This window comes from Neofelis nebulosa, chromosome 4 (genome assembly GCF_028018385.1).
Source record: "Neofelis nebulosa isolate mNeoNeb1 chromosome 4, mNeoNeb1.pri, whole genome shotgun sequence".
In the NCBI taxonomy this organism is placed as follows: Eukaryota; Metazoa; Chordata; class Mammalia; order Carnivora; family Felidae; genus Neofelis; species Neofelis nebulosa.
Window position 1 is genome coordinate 95,910,055 of NC_080785.1, and position 18,887 is coordinate 95,928,941.

General features: G+C 40.1%; 2 protein-coding genes across 5 annotated transcripts in view; one reads left to right on the forward strand and one right to left on the reverse strand.

Moving 5' to 3' along the window:
• Window positions 1–4,107: 4,107 nt before the first annotated feature.
• Window positions 4,108–7,087, reverse strand: MPLKIP (M-phase specific PLK1 interacting protein). Its single transcript, XM_058725469.1, has 2 exons — window positions 6,431–7,087; window positions 4,108–5,372 (listed from the first exon to the last, which is right to left on the reverse strand). Exons 1-2 carry the CDS (start codon window positions 6,893–6,895, stop codon window positions 5,172–5,174), a joined length of 666 nt encoding a protein of 221 aa, XP_058581452.1. The 5' UTR covers window positions 6,896–7,087; the 3' UTR covers window positions 4,108–5,171.
• Window positions 7,088–7,154: 67 nt separating this feature from the next.
• SUGCT (succinyl-CoA:glutarate-CoA transferase) overlaps window positions 7,155–18,887 on the forward strand; it is a 758,031-nt gene continuing 746,298 nt past the window's right edge. For all 4 annotated transcript variants that reach the window (XM_058725465.1, XM_058725466.1, XM_058725467.1 and 1 more), the window contains exon 1: window positions 7,155–7,366. In XM_058725465.1, the coding sequence (XP_058581448.1) occupies window positions 7,267–7,366 (100 nt within the window). In that variant the 5' untranslated portion in view covers window positions 7,155–7,266. The remainder of the gene's footprint in view (window positions 7,367–18,887) is intronic.

Below are 18,887 nucleotides of genomic sequence, written 5' to 3' on the forward strand. Positions count from 1 at the left end.
CTGTATCCTTACAAATTCCACATCTGCTTGATATGTCTGTCCATGTCTGGTACAGATGTGCTAAAATCCCCACTGTGATTGTGAATTTGAATCTTTTTGTAACCCTTTATAACCCTTTTAGATGTATCTTTTTAAAACCAGCAAATATATTGATTCCATTCTCCTAATCCAATCTGATGTTTCTTTAAAACAAATTTTTATTTTTCTTAGATTCATTGTGATACATTGGGACTTACTACTGTCATTTTTACTTTTTTTTCCTTCCCTGATTTCTTTTGGATTTATGGTTTACTATACTTTCTTCCTCCTCTGCTGGAGATCTTTAAAATTTTTGGTCATATATTCTCTATCGTAAAGGAAGTAATTTCTGTAATATTGAAATTTTAAGCTAAGTCCATTAAATTACAAAGGTATCCAGCTGATACATCACAGCAATTTGATATTCACCATTACTCCTTAAAAGTTATTGAAATTTTATGCTATTTTATTTCTAAATTATATCTCCATTATACTTTCCCATGTAATTTTATCTCATTGGAATATAGTGTATTGCTTGATAGTCTTTTACTGATACTTTATTATACATCTCTGACTCAAAATACATGAAAAACATTTACTGAAATAAAAAATATTTTTAGAAATTAAAAAAATATATTTCTAATAACTATAAACCTCCAAGTGTTGAAGATTGTTGTTTGGATTATCATCACTATTCAAATGATAAAAACATAAATATATTAATTTTAATAAATTATTAAAAACATAACATTAAGTTTTATTGGAAATGTATCTTAATGAGGATAGTGCTGTATTTTATTTTCATAAATATTGCTAATTGCTAGAATAATACATCTATTTTATTACTATTTTCTATGTATAATGTAATATATAATATATAAAATGTATACATATATAATATATAATGTATAAATGTTAAATATACGTATGTATAAATGCTAAGAAAATTCATTCACGTATATAGTAAAAAGGGATAGAAAGAATTCTGTTGTAGTGATGTCACTCATTTCTTGAATTCCTTTTAAGTTACATGCCAAAACTTATAAACTAGTCTGTCATCAAATTATTTTTAATGATTTTAATTGACAATCTGATTAAGCTTTCTTCAATTTTGTTGAAAGCAAAGAGCTGAAAACTACCCTCACTAAAGACCTTATTTTCAAGCCATTTTCCTTCTCAATTCTTTGGAAAGTTAACCAAAGATGTTTATTACTAAGACTTATCTATAACTCTTTCACAGAGTCATCTTGCTCATGGAGCTTAAAATTAAGATAAAATGGAGTAAAAATACCCCCACAAAATTTGAAATTGCACAGATTTCTTGAGGATAATTTTATATAGATTAGAAACTGTATGTTTGAAAGTTATAGTTTTTACAAAATTAGGATGTAATATAAAAGAATTAATCATAACTAAATAAAGTTGATTTTCTAAAGTTAAATGTACTATGTCCTAGTGTACATTTTGGGAATACTTATTCCATTTACCAATATAAGTATATGTTCTGCTTTTATGATTATTGTTTATGGTATTTTTATCAAACTAAGATACATATCTTAACATTTATGAAACTGGGATGCATCTTACAATTGATGGCATATCATAGTGGGTAGTGTTTTTACTAAGTGGTGTGTAACAGTGAATCACAGAATAGCGTCTTAGATTAGATGAAAAATTAGGTTGTGGAAATTAGGAGGTAAAAACTATATTGAATCACTAGTAAGCCAGGTATATCGATGACTATTATGGGTTTTATTTATAATAAAAGTTAATAGTTTTGTTAATTTAAACCTAAATACATATTAAGAATGAAAAAAGCTTAGGAAATAAGGAAGAGACTTGGGCTAGGTAAAAAATTAATAAGGATTTACAAAATCTAATAATGAACTGGCAAAGGTTAATAAGTTTCTCCTAAGAAATCTGAAAAATGCTCTGGAAAATATACAATCATGAACTTACCTTTGGTATGTGATCTATTCATTTGAAAATCTATTAGTATGTCAGAAATAAACATGGAACTTTCAATTTCTTCCTCCTTGAAATCATGCTAATTATGCTACTGAGACAGGTTTGAGACATTATTTATCAGGCTCTTTACCATTATTGAGAATGGTGAAAATAGTTTGCTTGACAGCATTTATCAAAACCCATCATGTTTTTGTACCAATTTCGAATATTCTAAGATAGATGAGGCAAATAATCTTATCATTTGTTACCTAAAAATAAGGTACCTTTACCTTCATTTATGTTCTTGCTCTTTGCTTTACTTTCACATGATTCACCCACAGGAATAATGAATTTTTGATCAGGAAACAAAAAAGGCAAGGTCATTAAATAAGAACTATCATTATACTATCTCCTACTTGACCACACATCTGAATTCTGAAAATCTCCACATTGGCCAATATAACCCATTTCTAAGACCACACTTCACTCACAATGAAAATTAACTTCCACCATATTTTAAATAGAGCAGTCAGAAAAGGTCTGTTCAGGTTGCAAGGGAAGGGATGTAACTCCACATCTTGATGGGGTAGTGCAAGGTTCTGGAAGAGTATGTGGGATCTGAAATATTGTTGGGCTTGTTTTTGGAAAACACAAGCTGCCATAGTTTTCTTACGTAAAGTGGGAGAAGGGTTATTATGAAAAGGCAGAAGATAAAAAGGAGAACTGGCACAATTCACCAAACATGAAAATGTTCTTTAGGCAGATCATTTTAACAAAGAGTATATATGGGAACTGAGGATCTGCAAAGGTTTTTATGCCTGCATTTCCCTTGGAAGGCTGAAGACTCCCAGAAGTACACACACCCTTGTTTGAAGACCCCATACAGATTATACTTCTGTTCTTTAGTTATCTGAATATTCAGGATGCATACTTAACTAAAACTTTTTCCAACTTATATAGCATTTCTATGGAGGCAAAAATGTGTATTTTGAAACGCTAGAAAACAATTATTTTTCATTTTAAAGAATGATCAATTCCTTTCATTCAGCTAAACAAAGATAGGCTAATAATAGCAACAAACCAAATTATCAATGTTGCAAGAACTTGGATATCTGAAGACACTACTAACTAGAGCGAAATAGCAATGCACCCTCCCTGAGGACAAAAAAAAGTTTTTCTTAAGAAAAGTCAGAAAAGGTCAGACCCCTGGAAGTAGATGTTGGGTACTTGGCAAGAAAGAAATTTTACATTTAGTTTTTAACATTACACTTATAGTGAAATAAAATGCACATAAACCATTGGAACCGTTACAATTTGTGTATCTTCCAAATATGATATGAATACATTGGCACAAAATTCTTCCTGACTTCCTTTTTCATCTTTGCCAATAACCCAGTGATCTCTAAGAGGTGGTTTAATAATTATTTCCAAATGTCATTTCCTGAAGATAGTATATCTTACCTATAAAGTTCATTAAAAGATTTATAAGTATTCTACTTGCTCTAATTTCCATCACACATCATGACCTCAAATAATCTGGAAAGACAATGTGTTAAAGAATAAAGACATTTCCTTTAAAATATTGGGGAAAATTACTAATTTACTATCCCTTTTATATAGAGGAGACAAGGCAGAGCAATATAGTAGTTATAATCAGAAGGTCTACATTCATTCACCAAATATTTATTAAGCACCTACTATTTCCCAGACATCATTCTAGGAGCTGAGGCTCTATAGGGGTGAATGAGAAAGTAATAGCTACCATTTATTGAGTGCTTACTATGTGCCAGGCTCTGGCCTAAGAGTTGCACACATATAAACCCATTGAATCCTCAAACACAATACCTCTATGACATGGGTACTATTTTCATTTTACATATGAAAAAATTGAGGCATAGAGAAGTTAAATAACTGAATCAGCTAGTAGTTGGTACAAACAGTCCTGGCTGTTGTGAAGCTAAACTCCTTCCCTTCTCATTTTCTTCTTTGCCTCTGCCAAAGACCTAACAGAACAGAGTATGGCTCAAATAGGTGTGTGACCTTTTCATTTTTAGATGTTTCTTTTTTGGGGATGTTTAAAAAGAATTTTAACTAGCTCTACCTTCATCATGTTGTGATCTAAAAACATCTAAAAAGCCTGAATGTTAGAAAACTTAGCTTTATTTAAATATTTGCGGGAGAAATACAGGTATACACACGTAGCATCCCTTCCTTTGGAAAACCACTATTCTAATCCAGGCAGGCCTAGCAGGGCTGAAGATTATGGGACCCTGTCTTGTTATAGGGGAGGTCAATAGTTCAAGGCCTCACTGCCTTGAGCATAATTATTGGTTCAAGACTATAGAAATATGAATCAGGCATGACAAATTTGTCTTCCTTGGGATGGACGGTATTAGGAAATGTTCTCTTCACAATGGAAGTGATTTCAGACTGCTGGTATCCATCTTCCTTGGCTCAAGAGAAGATGGCCCCGTAATATTGAGATGTTGAGAAATTCAGATACAGAACACTTTAATCTAGCTACACAAGAAATAGGTCTATCATTGCCCTTTCTAGTTAAATGAGTATAAAAAGAATAAATACCCTCTTTAAGTGTAAGTGGGTTTCTGTGACTTTCAATAAAGTTTCAATGCATTTTTACAAAAGCATTACATAACTATGCACAAACAATGGTTATAATAAATATGAGTAGAATTCTTTTCTGTTCTCTTCCTTCACCCTTTTTCCCTATGAACAAATATAGAACTATCTACAGCTCAAAGGATGGTTTATTTCACTTTCAAAAGTAGTATGCAAAATATTTATCTATGAATTCTAAGCAAGTGATTACAGGCATTATTTTGATAATTCCACTTCTTTAGCATATGACAAAACCACAATATATCTAGAAAGACAAAATGTTTTATTTTAAAACATTGGAAAAACCATTGAAAAGACAAATGTCCATTATATAACCATGAACGTTAAATATCTGGAAACTGTAAATCTTCTAAAATGTGGTAGGCACTTCCAAAGAGCTAAATATTGCAAATTATTCTACTGGATGTTTTCTCTATTATCAACAATACTTGATATGATGAAAAATACCAAGAAGACCCAACTAATTATTCAAAGTCACCATCTTAGGGTTCAACTTAATTACACAAGTAAAAGTTTTGTCCAAGATGTTCCTGTCACAAGAAGCTTCCCGGTGAATTTCAGAAATGTTAACAAAAGTATCTTCCTTTTTTGCCTGTGAATGTTTGAGTATTGCTGTACTGTTGGTTAATATCCACTACAGATACTGGTTCTAGGCCAGCCCAAGGGTCTTCAAGCATTGAAGGCTTGAAATAACTTTCCAACTCATTAGACATTCTTTTTTCTCTACCACGCCCTGATCCAAATGGTGTAGATGTCCTTGGAGAACCCTTTAGAAAAAAAATCATCAGTTAAAAAAATGTTTAGTAGAGATAATTGGCACTTTTTTTTTTTTAAAGCTAGTGGGGATCACATTGCTAGTTAAAAATTGTGTTTTGAACCCAAACATGTTCAACTGCAAAGTCGGTTCTTCCTTTAATCTAGTGTTTTTGTTCCTAAAAGTATTTAAGCCAGTTTGATATACTTGTTTATTAATAAGTCCATGCCAACTGTCACCTTCAAATACTTCTAGATTTCTAGTGTAGTAACTGCAGAACTATCAGTTGGTGATGAAATAAGAAATTATATTTCAATTTTTCCTCAAAATTTTCATCTTTTTCTGAAAGGAAATTAAAACTTTTTTTTTTAACCCTACACCTTCAAAATTTCTAGAACCTTTACATCCTATGAAATTTTATCTCTTTATAAAGCACCAGACTCTAAGGGGGTGAGGTTGGTTTAGTATAAGGAAAGTTAGAAAACCATGTAAGTTTTAAACGACAGAAACCCTAGACACATCAGAAATACCCCCTGGGCCTTCCTGAATTCACTTACTGAGAATGGGAAACTTCCAATATCACCGATTTTCCTTTAAGAAGGCTTGGAGCAGGAGACAGTGTCGTTTGAAGCTCCTAACCCCCTCCCGCCGCCCTCGCCTAAAAAAGGTACCGGTAGTAAGAAAATGGCACCAGGCTAGAACCCAGTAACTCAGAGGAACTCTATGCTGGTGAGTCATTCGTCCCCCCCCCCCCCCCCCGGAGAATAATTTACACACACGAACTGGCAAGGTCCCTGGCAAAGGGGAGGGAATTAGGGAAATCTATGTATGAATAGCAGTGTACTAGTTCAAAGCAGGAGGGCTCTAGAAACACAAAGTACAGCTCTATTACTTAAGATAATCTAAAGAAAGTTACTTAACTTCTCTCAGCCTCAGTTTACTCATCTGCAAAACAGGGCCAACAATAGTATCTCACCTCATAGAGGATTAAACAAAATAATCCATGTAAAGGGATTATTAGCACCATGCCTGCCATACAGTAAGAGCTCGGCAAACGCTGGCTATTATTACCTGGGGGTGGGTCTGCTGCTGCCCTGGGGAGTAGCCGAATTGCTGCTGGGACCCCGCGGGGGACTTGGAGTAGGAGCCAGGGTAGCCGCCAGGGGACGGAGACCCGAATCGGCCCCCCGGGAAGCTGCCGCCGTGTCGCGGAGAGTGGCTGCTCCCGTAGGGCCTAGACCGGGGCCCGTACGGCGGCGTGTGGTGCGGACTCCCGTACCCGTCCCGAGGGGAGGGCGGCCGCGGTCCGCCTCCGCCCGGGGTACCCCGGAAGCTGCTCCCGCTACCCCAACCTCCTACACCCGCGCCGGGGTAGGGAGGAGTCGGGGGTCGAAAATTCTGTCGGTGCATATCAGGAGATGAAGACGAAGACCTCACTGCCGCGTTCTCCCGCCGGAACTGTCCCGACCAACCCTTCTCAGAGACTCGGTGGTCCTTTGGCAAAACAGTCCTCTGCCTTTCAGCGCAGTACAGCATATTGGTTCCGGTGTCACAAGGGTTCCGCTAGGCACAGGCCAGCCAGTACGTGGATTACTGAATTGGGTGGAGATTGAACGGATTAAAGTAAAGGAAGGATAAATAAAAAGAACAAAAGAAAGACCGAACCCTCGGCTCCAGCAAAGAGCTCTGTCGTCTTTTGCGGTGTGCGGTCGGGACCGACTAACTAGACAACTCCCGGACGCAGTGACAAGAGATCCAGAGCACTTCGACGGAGCTCCGCCCAGTGGGGGGGCTGCCCAGTTGGGGGCGGGGCCTGGTGTGCTCGCGGGCGCCCCCAGTGGCGGCGAACGGCGCGCGCGCTGTGCTCTTTCCTCACGCAGGGTCCTAGGCTAACCGAGAGGCGCGCGATGCTGGCGACCCTGGCGAAGGTTGCGGCTCTGCGGAGAACCCGCCTTCTCTTCGGCCCGGGCGGCGGGAGGGGGCTGTGGACCGGCCGCCCGCAGTCAGGTACCCTCCGAGACGCGGTCCGGGCGGCGAAGGGGAACCCAGCCCCTGTCTCCCCTTCGGGCGGCGCCATGGAGAGAGCGCCCGCGCTTTCCTGAAGTGTCTCCTGTCCCCGCAGCCCGCCCTTTGGCCTCTCCCATCTCCCGGGGCCTTCACTCGTTGGCCCCGCGGCCGGCTTGGCCCCGCGCCCGCAGCCGCCCCGGGGTCACCTGCCCGGCTTCCCGGCCGAGGGCCCGAGAGTTCGCCCCTGCGCGATCGTACTGGGCGGACGCCTCGCCTCTGCCCCTTACCCCTTCCCTGTGTCCCCCGAGTTTAAGTAACTTTAAAAAGGTACACCCAGCCGCATTTCAGAAAGGATTTCAGAATACATCTCTGCATAACTTGGGGGGAGAGCCTGTGGTAACTCATATCGGACTTCAGCCCCTTCCTTGTTCTTGTTAAATGGAAGCGGGTTAGGGAGGCGGCTCCGAGGCAGATGCTGATTTTCAGAGAGCAAACTTTGACCGAAGCTTTTAAAATCTTGACTGTTTCACAAACTGTTGGTTATAAAGACGAATGTGCTAATTCAGGAACGACACCTACTGTATAATAAAACACGCTTTTGTACCAGACACCTGTCCCAGAATTTTATTTAGAAAATGTAGTTTAAATTGACTACCGTTTTAAAGAACTTTCTTTACTCCCTCAGAATTTGGGAATGATAGTCCACCATGACTCTTGAAATCAGCTCGCAGGAAACAGAATCTTAAGGAACTTTAGGACTCATTAAATCACAGCCTAACGGGTAGCGGGGACCTCTGCTTTCCAGGCTGTACGCCTTGCAGCTGTCACTCCTCACTGCCTCTCTGTCACTGCTTGGTGTCACTGCTAGGTGACATGGCTAGCTGAAGAGCGTGCTGTCTTCTCAGCTTCCATCCCTCTTGAGAAGTGGAGACACAAATGGTTGTTTTTGTTTTTGTTTTTTGTTATTTATTCTGAGCAAGTTCTGTTCACCAAATTTGTCCTTTAGACCCAAGTTGTAGAATCGATCAGGGCAGGATAATGCCATCAAGGCCTTGTGACACAATGCAGGCGTGAGGACCCAGATTATCTACTTTATTGTGTATTTCTATCTTGGCCAAAAATTTAGCTTTTGTACCTTGTCTGTGGTGCTTAGCTTAATGCCTGGTAATTGAGCAGTCAGGTATTTATTGAATAAACGATTGGGTCGGTCACGACATCATCAGTGATACCTGTCATGTAATTAACCAATCTACTTTTCTGGGGAGAGGAGCAGAAAAATGAGGGTGTTGGAGGCCAAAATTACCTTTATTAATTTTTTTATAACTGGCAAATGATTTGCAGAATTGATTAAAATACCGTATGTTGTCTTTTTACTTGGCTTACACTTTTAGAACGATCTTCCCTGAGGCGGTGTCTTGCTATCTTCTACACGTATGCATTTGCATTAGAAATGGGGTGGGAGGAGTGCCTGGGTGGCTCATTCAGTTAAGCCTCTGACTCTTGGTTTTGGCTCAGGTCATGATCTCACAGTTCGTGGGACCCTGCCCTGTGTCAGGCTCTGTGCTAACAGCACTGAGCCTGCGTGGGATTCTCTCTCCTTTCTGCCCATCTCCCTCATGCATACATGCAAGCCCGCTCTCTCTTTTTTCTTTCAAAATAAATAAATAAATAAATGTTAAAAAAAAATAGATGAGTAAAGGAAAGAAATACAGTGCAGAATGTTTGACAGGTAGATTATACATGACAATGTACCCTTCACCAGGTTTGCAGATACATATGAGGATTGTGGGAGAGTTCTTAATTATATGAAAACTCCATATTCCATTTGGATCACTTCTGAGCATAGGCCATTTGCCTTTTTAGAGATGAGAAATAGCCCAAGAGAAGTCAAGTTGACTTGCTTAAGTTCACATAACAAACAGAGGTGCGACTAGAACTCAGGCTTCTTGAATCCCAGGAGATTTTTTTTCCTACGTAAAGATATATGAATTGACTATTAGTCTGTGCTTTGGAAACTGCAATAGATAAATAAACATGTAAAATTTTGAAAATGCTGTGTAGCATATTGTTTTGGATTTAGAGATTAGTAGGTATAGCCTTAATACTGATTTTTTGTAAGTGTAGCTACAATCTTCTCAGGTGTTAGCATGGGAATTGCAATGTGGGTGCCTGAACTGGTCCGTCTGAGGCATCTGTTTGTATTCAATGTATGGTGGTGAGTTCAGGGGGAGAGAGATGAGGGGAAGGAGAAGTAAAAAAGTGAAGAACTGGGATGATAGATATGAGAGTATGGTAGTTGCCCCCCTGAAGTCTGAGTCCTGTGGAGAGAAAAGGGCACTTCTTATTTTGTGAGCAACAGAGGTTTGGTTCCCTCCCCCCGCCACTCTCCCCTCCCCCCCCCCCCCCCCCCCCCCCCCGCCAAAAAAAAAGAATTGCAGCCCTGTTTAGGGAGTATCAACATTAGAAAATTGGGTACTGGATAGGTTGGTGCTTTCATGGAAGACACTTAGTGTCTTTTTTCAAGTGGCATTGTGTACATAGGACATCAACAGACAGAACATCAAGAACTTTCTGAGTACCTGTGAACAATATGAGGAGCCCCAGAAATAATTGGTTAATTTTATGGTGTTGTGTATTTTATAAGTTTCACATTAATGCAAGTAAGAGTACCAAGCCAAGGAAATTTAAGCGAAAATGTCAATGGAACCATGTCTGTTTCTGTAAGACAGGATTTTTATTTAGGTTGCTTAAGATTTTTCAGTGTTTTTTTTTTTTTTCTTCCAGTGGATTTCAAGTTTTTGTTTTGTTTTGTTTTTTTGTAGAGTCTTATCTTTAAAAAACATAATTGGAAACCCCAAATATGAGAGCATATGGGCTGTGCTTGAAGCAGGAATTGGGGTTTCAGAGCCCTGCTCACTATGCACCTCTAAATGCTCCCCTGAAAAGAGGCATCTGAGGCACCTCTGAGGAATTCCCAGGGCTCTCTAGAAAGAGTGCGAAAGCCAGTATTTTAGGAGGTGTCAGATATTAACAAGGGCTGAAAATATTGAATATTTTGGCTTGTTTTACTGTGTATTACCAAGAAGTGTATATATTCATTTTTCTGCGTGATCACGGCTTTCTAAGTCAAGAAAACCAGAACCTGGATTAAAGGGCAAGGTTTGGAAGTTAAATGATTGTTAAGAGATTAGATTGTTAGAGAATTCCCAGGAAGTTTATGTGTCTATTTCAAAGAGGTATAAAACTCTGAGCCTTGGAGACATTCAGGATTGAGATTGTAAAGCTGTAAAATTAATCTTTCCCTCTGTAAAGTTAATCTTCTCTCCCTGAGACATTTATTTACATTCCAAAGGGTAAGAACTCAGAGACCTTCCCTTTTCTTCCTAAGGAAAATTTGCTTACATTAGGAAGATTAACTTTTTTCTGCCTTTCTCAGGGAAAGGTGGCAATTGGGTAGCTATAATATATATACTCCCAGATTTATACTTTTGGGGATCTTTCCTGTGGTTCAACCCCTGTATGTACAGGCCTACCCAACTGTCTGTCTTACAATGCCTTGACATATTAGATATACATACCTAATATCATGACCTGAGCTGAAACCAAGAGTCAGATGCTTAACTGACTGAACCACCCAGGCGCCCCTTGGCCTAATTATTTATGCAAGCCCAGGAAGAATAGCATTTGGCCTTATAGATCTTTTAAAATCTGCTTCGCTGGAACTTCTCATGAGGAATCTCAATTGAACTGTTAGTAGCCTCTCTAGGCCAGAAGCCAAGCCAAATACTTGTCATCAGACATACCTCCAATACGTATAGATTTGGGCGATTTCCTCTTCGAGGTCCCCAAAGTATCCTGAGGTTCCTGCACCTGCCAGGAAGTGACATTCTTTACTCACCTGGTAAGGCTGCTGGGAACTCTGTAAGCAGGGTATCAGGCCAACATTTCCAAGGGACTTTATGACTCCGTGTTTCATAAAGTCAACCTCAGTTCCTTAAAGCTGTCTGGTCATCTGAGTCTATGCATGTCTTTCTCAGATATGGCATTCCAGTCTAAACCTTGGTAAAAGAACTAGTGTTTCCAATGGTTTCCTGTTAAAAGGAGAACAGATTCTTATTGAACTTAATGCAAATGACTATGATTACCATGGAAGAAAGGATACTCACTGAGACTTTTTGAACTTCAGAGGGTTCAGATAGAGAGAAAAATTAAATACTTCAATTTGTTTACAAATGAATACCACATTTCTGTAAGTCATAGATATCTTAAGAGAAAGTTTCCTTAATCTGGAATAGCAAACGTTACAGAACCAGCAATGTTTCAAACAAGAGTTACAAAAACTGTAATAATTTTCCCCAATTCACTTAGTTCCATGTTACTAATTCTTGTTCAGTTAAAATGCAGCTTTTTAGTTAGTTCTGGAGGTTCTTACCCATTTCAGTTTTATGATCTTAAAGATGTCAAATACCTGTATTTGTCAAAAGCCCTTTTTATAAATCTCCTTGAAGACAAAATTCATTTTGCAAGAGCATCAGAACAATAACTATAAATTACAAAGACATTGTTAACAATCTGGTGAGAGTTCATTATGATGCAATTGGCATGAAAACTTGGTTATGTCTGTGACACAAAACAGTTTAATAATCAGAATATTGAGTGATGTCCTTATCCCAGAATATAACATATCAGGTAAACAAGCTGAATTAGTCACAGACTTCAGTTTACAATTTTAAATCCTGGGGAAGTTTGTTAAAACTTTAGAAAGTTTTTATTTTTTTAATGTTTATTTACTTTTGAGAGAGACAGAGACAGAGCGTGAGCAGGGGAGGGGCAGAAAGAGAGAGGGAGATGCAGAATCCTAAGTAGGCTCCAGCTGAGCTGTCAGCACAGAGCCCAATGCAGGGCTCGAACTCACAACCTGTGAGATCATGACCTGAGCCTAAGTTGGATGCTTAACTGACTGAACCACCCAGGCACCTCTAAAACCTTAGAAAGTTTTAAAGCACATGCCTAAATAGGATTATGGATCATTAAAGACCTGATAAAGACAAAACATAGAAACTGGTTTTTCGGGGCAAAGAAAAGAGAAAACAACTTTGTTTACATTTTCTTATCAAGAGCCGAGAACAATCCAAGGAAACTTTGTGTTTTTAACAGAGAGAAAAGCAGAATTGTAAACTCTTAGCAACCTTAGTCTCCAGTGAAAACTAAGTAGTAACCAATTGTGAGCTGTGAACTGTTGCACCAAGATTCTTTGGATCGCAAATTTATGAATCAATTAAGCATAAAGCATGTTTTCCAATGTACCCAAATATTCTTAGTTTTTCTGAAATAAGTCAAGACCAGATAAAACTCATGTTTAGTAATCAATGTGTTAGTATTTTATCTTATTTGGAAAAGACCTAGAAGTCCAATGAATTCAATCCCATTTATCATCTAAGCGGAACTTTACAATTTCAGGTTACCAAAGTCTTTTAAAGCTATTTTAACCTATGAAAATTTTGAGACAAACAAAATTCACCATTATTTTAAGTCATGTTTTTGCTAACAAATTGAAACAGGAATAACATGAGCTTATTTGGCCTTCAGTAAATCTTGGTAGAATAAAAGTTTCAATTAGTTTAAATACTGAATTATGTTTCACCTGGGTGCACTTAAAAGTCAATCAGTTTGTCCCCATGTCAGTTTTTACCTGGGGCACCGGTGAAGAACTCTGAAGTGGGTGGTCTAAGTCCCAAAGGATGCTCTTGGCTTCTACACAGAAAATTCTTTTTTTTCTGTGACACAAAATACTTTAATAGGAATTTTGAGTGATGACTTTCTACCAGAATATAACATACCAAGCAAACAAGCCGAATTAGTCAGAAATTTCAGTTTACAGTTTTAAACCTGGAGAAGTTTGTTAAAACCTTAGAAAGTATTTTTTTTTTAACGTTTATTTATTTTTGAGACAGAGAGAGACAGAGCATGAACAGGGGAGGGGCAGAGAGAGAGGGAGACACAGAATCTGAAACAGGCTCCAGGCTCTGAGCGGTCAGCACAGAGCCCGACGTGGGGCTCGAACTCACGGACCGTGAGATCATGACCTGAGCCGAAGTCGGATGCTTAACTGACCAAGCCACCCAGGCGCCCCAGAAAGTATTTTTTTTTAATGTTTATTTATTTTAAAGAGAATGAGAGAGACAGAGCATGAACAGGGGAAGGGCAGAGAGAGGGCAACAGAATCTGAAGCAGGATCCAGGCTCTGCAAGGATAGAAGGAGGAGCCAATGATGCTGGAGGCACTGAGGATGCTATAGGAACCAGTTAGGTAGGCTGAACCCAAAGTGGTGCAGAAACAGGAGGAGGTGGAGGCAGAAGAGGTGAGGTGCCACTAGAAGGCAGAGAAAAAGGACTCCCCAGTCCTAATGCTTGGCTTCTCAATTTGGACAGATTTGCAGATGCCATGTTTTCCTGTCATCAGATGAAAATTTAGGCAGTTCGCATGGGGTGGGAGAAGACAGGAACCTTTCCCAAAACAAAGGGAGTTTCTGCAGCTGCTTGGGAATATTTCTTAAAGTCCCCCTCAAAGATAGATTAACCAGAGACAGTTGGCTCCAAATTATCATAGCCATTAACTTGGGAAATGAATGAGGGAGAAGCCCCCATATCTATTAGGAGGAAGCACAGTGAGGCAGTCAGCATCCAATATGTCAGGCAGCAACTGGCTATTGGCCAAACACATTCTGCAAATGGCTCTTATGTCAAGGTGCTGATTTAGGGCCATGAAACCGACCAAGATGTCGGAAGATATGGGACTTCTAACCATTTGGAAGAGTTCTAGCAAAGGAGGTCAAGCTGAAAAAAATATTATACAAAAGCGTTCTGTGGAAGGGCCATACCTCTTAATCAGGGGGTTTGTACTAAGGCCCAGAAACATCAGGCCTTGTGGATCCAATTTGTTCCTGCTTTTAAGAACACAGCCCAAGAGTGAGTCAGAAGGAAGAGAAGAGGTCCCATCGTCGGAAAGACCAGCTACTGATTCCCAAAGGGGTGTCCTGACAAAGAGAATGGAGTTCGGACTCATGGTCTGGATTTTAGTCAGGGCGTCGGGCTGACCTGAAAAAGGACCAGACCTAATAGGAGGGGATGGACTCTTCAGGTGGTGTCCCACCATGGAGAGGAGTCATGGCAAATACAGGGTGACCAACTCTTGGGGTATCCCACCGTGTTGGTGTGTATTACCAAGAGGTTGCAGCAAATGGCATGGCACTTCCTGGTGGGGTGTCCCCTGGCGACAGGGAGAGCCAGACACCGGTTTGGCCAGACTGGGTCAGACCCATGCAGATGCGTGGGAACATGTTTGCCCACAGATCAAGATGGCAGCTGGATCTGCAGGAACAGAGGAAAAGGGTGGAGGCCAAAAGAAGCAGCGGCTCAGAGTCAGCCAGTGTCAGGAAAGGGTCCCAATGCAGTCCATAGTGTGTGGGGATTCAGACTGGGCAACCTGCCAGTTGTGTCAGACTTTGGGAACAGACCTCAGGAGACAGAATGAGAGAGCAGAGAAAAGAGGTCCTTCACTCTCCCAGGCTCGGACAATCCTAGCTTTCCCCCTCAGACCTTCAGACCACACTGGAGAGCCGCCCTGGCCAGAGGCCTTCAGTTATCTGAGGAGTACTAGGGGTTAGACTGTTGAAGGGTCCAAAAGAGAAAGGAGCGGGAGGGAGGGATTCCCCTCTGAAGGGCAAAAGGGGAAATCCCTCACCCTTTCTGGCAAGGGCGTCAGGCTGGTTCTCCCTGGGGCTTTGAATCCTGTATGAGGAGTAACCCCTGACAGAGGTCATCAGTTCCCCAAAGAGCAGTAGAGCTGGTTCACCCAGGGAAAGTCCTGAGAGATTCCCAAGAGAATTTGAGGAGAGTCCCAGACCGGCAGGGCTCCTCGTGCAGGGTTCCCCCAAATGTGGGTGGAGGGGGCACCAAATGTGGTGCCTCCTAAATGGGGGGGTCTCTTGATCAGATGGGGGCCCTCAAATGTGGGGTGATGATTGGGTGGAAGCCAGTGGCCCCTGAGGTGGAAGAATTCACCTGAAGCAGAACAAAGGAGATAGAAGTTTACTGAACACATGGAATGGGAGCTGAGGGCAGGACAGCAGAGGAGAGGCTGTCTGCGATGAGACAGTAGGAGGGGGCTGCTTGTAAGGAGTGGAGGTGAGGTATGAAATTTTACCTTTTTTGGTAACTGTCTGGTTATAAGTAGCCCACTGGTCAGTTAGGAATTATAGGTATTTCCGGGTGGGTCACTGATGGGCCTGTGTTCAGCCAGGTGGTCACTGTGGCCCTTTCTGCATTCCATCATTGCTCAAACCTGTTTGTGTAAAAAGGGCCTCCACATCTGAGAGCCAAAGGTTACTGTTAATCATCTTCTTTTTAACTCTAAGCATGTATGCATTGTCTGTGGTAGTCAAGCACAGGTGAATTGTTTTATACATATTTACTTCTTTAAAAAAATTTATGTTTATTTATTTTTGAGAGAGACAGAGACAGAGTGCGAGCAGGGGAGGGGCCGAGAGAGAATGAGGCACAGACTCTGAAGCAGGCTCCAGGCTCTGAGCTGTAGGCTCTGAGCTGTCAGTACAGAGCCCGATGAGGGGCTTGAACTTGCAAACGGTGAGATCATGACCTGAGCCGAAGTCGGATGCCTAACTGACTGAGCCACACAGGTGCCCCACATATTTACTTCTTTGTAGACTAATATTCTTTACTCAGGTGTTAACACAGATGTTAAAGCGTTAACTCGCACATAAAAATTTTCTTTGAGAATAAAGTTGCTGACAGAGTACTTCAATATGAAGGGATATGTAAGAGTATAAATATTGTTTTTGAGACAGATATTTATTTTATTATTAATTTTTTTAAATGTTTATTTATTTATTTTGAAAGGGAGAGAGGGAAAGAGAGAATCCTAAGCTGAGCTCCACACTCAGTACAGAGCCCGATGTGGTACTTGATCTCATTAACTGTAATCATGACCTGAAGTCGAAATCAAGAGTTAGATGCTTTACCAACTGAGCCACATAGGTGCCCCACAAATATTTATTTTAAAATTAAAAAATAAAATTTTTATTTCACTGGAAGTCATATTCTTGTATATTTTCCAGTTATAAAAACAATAAAATTTGTAGAAAACCTGAAGTGTTTAGAAAAATAGAAAGCAAGATTAATTTCTTATCTAAGAAGCAACTATTAATACTTAAATAGAAAAAATAAGCCTTAGGTAGCTTAAACCTTTAAATAGGAAAATAAAAGCTTTTTAAATGGGAAACCCACCTGTACACGAACATTTATATAATCTGGGATTGGGATAACATGGTACCTGTGCAGAAAATCATTAACATAGCAGGCCTCAGGCCTTTAGAAGGCCTTTAGAAGGGGGCGCCTGGGTGGCGCAGTCGGTTAGGCGTCCGACTTCAGCCAGGTCACGATCTCGCGGTCCGTGAGTTCGAGCCCCGCGTCAGGCTCTGGGCTGATAGCTCGGAGCCTGGAGCCTGTTTCCGATTCTGTGTCTCCCTCTCTCTCTGCCCCTCCCCCGTTCATGCTCTGTCTCTCCATAAAAATTATGGTCCATAAAAATTAATAATAAGAAAATTCTGCCTAAGCAATATGGGGCAAACAAAATAATTTATAAGAGAATTTATAAGAATAATTTATAAGGGAAGATGTGAAACAAGAGCAGTTACGAAAAACTCTTCACTTTCAGAAGTCATTAAATAAATGCAAATTAAAATGACAATGACATGCAAATTTTTAATTTTCAAATTTGCAACAAGTAAATAAAAATCCTACAAAGCCAAGAGATCATATTCAGTGTTATGGAAGATGGCGGAGAACACTATTTTCATACACTGCTGGTGCCAGCATATATTAGTACTACCTTTCTCATGGACAATTTGATAATTGGTATTAACAGTACTAAAGAGTTTGTATCATGAACACAGCTAGGCCACCATAAGGCCTGCCTCTGTATTTGGAAGCATGGTCTTTGTTTTCCTTTAAGTATCAACTTATATGCAAGATATTGTTTACAAGTTATTTAGGAGTTAGACCACTACTAAAGATTCGTATGTGGAAGGCTGAAAAGCTACCAATTTATAGACTTTATAAATCAATCTAGAGTTAAAGACTTTATAACCAAAAGTTTTTATCACTTAAATACATTTTATAATATGAACTAAAGTGAGAGTTAAGATCTGGGATGTGTGAGGAATATGCTTTTCTTTAGCCTAGTGGGGAGAACGGTTATCATGAAAGAAGGCTTATTCACTGGCTAATCAACTTTAGGCAAGAATACATATGGAAGTTGAGGGGCGCCTGGGTGGCTTAGTTGGTTAAGTGTCTGACTTCAGCTCAGGTCATGATCTTGCGGTTCTTGGGTTCGAGCCATGTGTCTGGCTCTGTGCTGACAGCTTGGATCCTGGAGACTGCTTTGGATTCTGTGTCTCCCTGTCCTCTTTGCTCCTTTCTATCTCTCTGTGTGTCTCTTTCTCTCTGTCTCTGTCTCTCAAAAATGACTAAACATTTAAAAAATTAAAAAAATGTATGTATGGAAGTTGAAAACCTGGAAATTGATTTTTTAAAAATGATTCATGTATCTCTTAGGAAAGTTTTCACACATCTCAGTTTGAAGACTGCTGCTAAAGGGATAGTAAAACAATCTACCCCTGAAATGGACTTATCACTTGTTAGCTTTCTTGCCGTGAAATTGCTTAGAAGCTACCATTTTTCTTCCTTCAATGCTTGGCATCTCAAGTGGTCAGGATAGGCTTGGTTGTGCTGCAGTACAAATTAGCCCACCATCTCATTGGCTTTAATACAATAAAAACATCTTTCTTGCATGTCTGTCTTCACTATGTGAAACTTGCAGCCTCCAGGGTTGCTGCAGTAGAAGAGAAACCTGGAGGATTTCATGGGATTAAAAAAAATTATTTATTTATTTTGAGAGAGAGCGAGAGTGTGTGTGTGCACATGCATGAACCGGGGAAGGGCAGAGACAGAGGGAGACCAAAGATCCCAAGCAGGTTCCATGTTGTCAGCGCAGAGCCTGATGCTGGACTCTATCTCACAAACCATGAGATCATGACCTGAGCTGAAATCAAGAGTTGGTCGCTTAGCCGACTAAGCCACCCAGGTGCTCCTTCATGGGATGTTTTTAAGGGTCTGTACTGAATTGGCTTAAGTTACTTCCATCTATCCATTTCATTGGCCAGACCCCAGGCATTTGAGCCCAATCTCACTGAAAGAGAAAGCTATAAGTGTGGAGGGGCAGAGGGATTTGGAATTAGCACTGACGTGTATTTTGGTTGTGGCACGCTTTACTCATGATTCAGAAGCCCTCTTTCTGATCAGAGGCCATCGTTCTTCCTATAAACTTCTCAAGTTTTCATTAAAATAGTGGCATCCGACAGTTATAAAACCTGTTTGATTGCAAATCCCACAGTAATAATAGCTGCATTCTTATAGGTGAAGGGCAGTTGGTAAGAAACTGG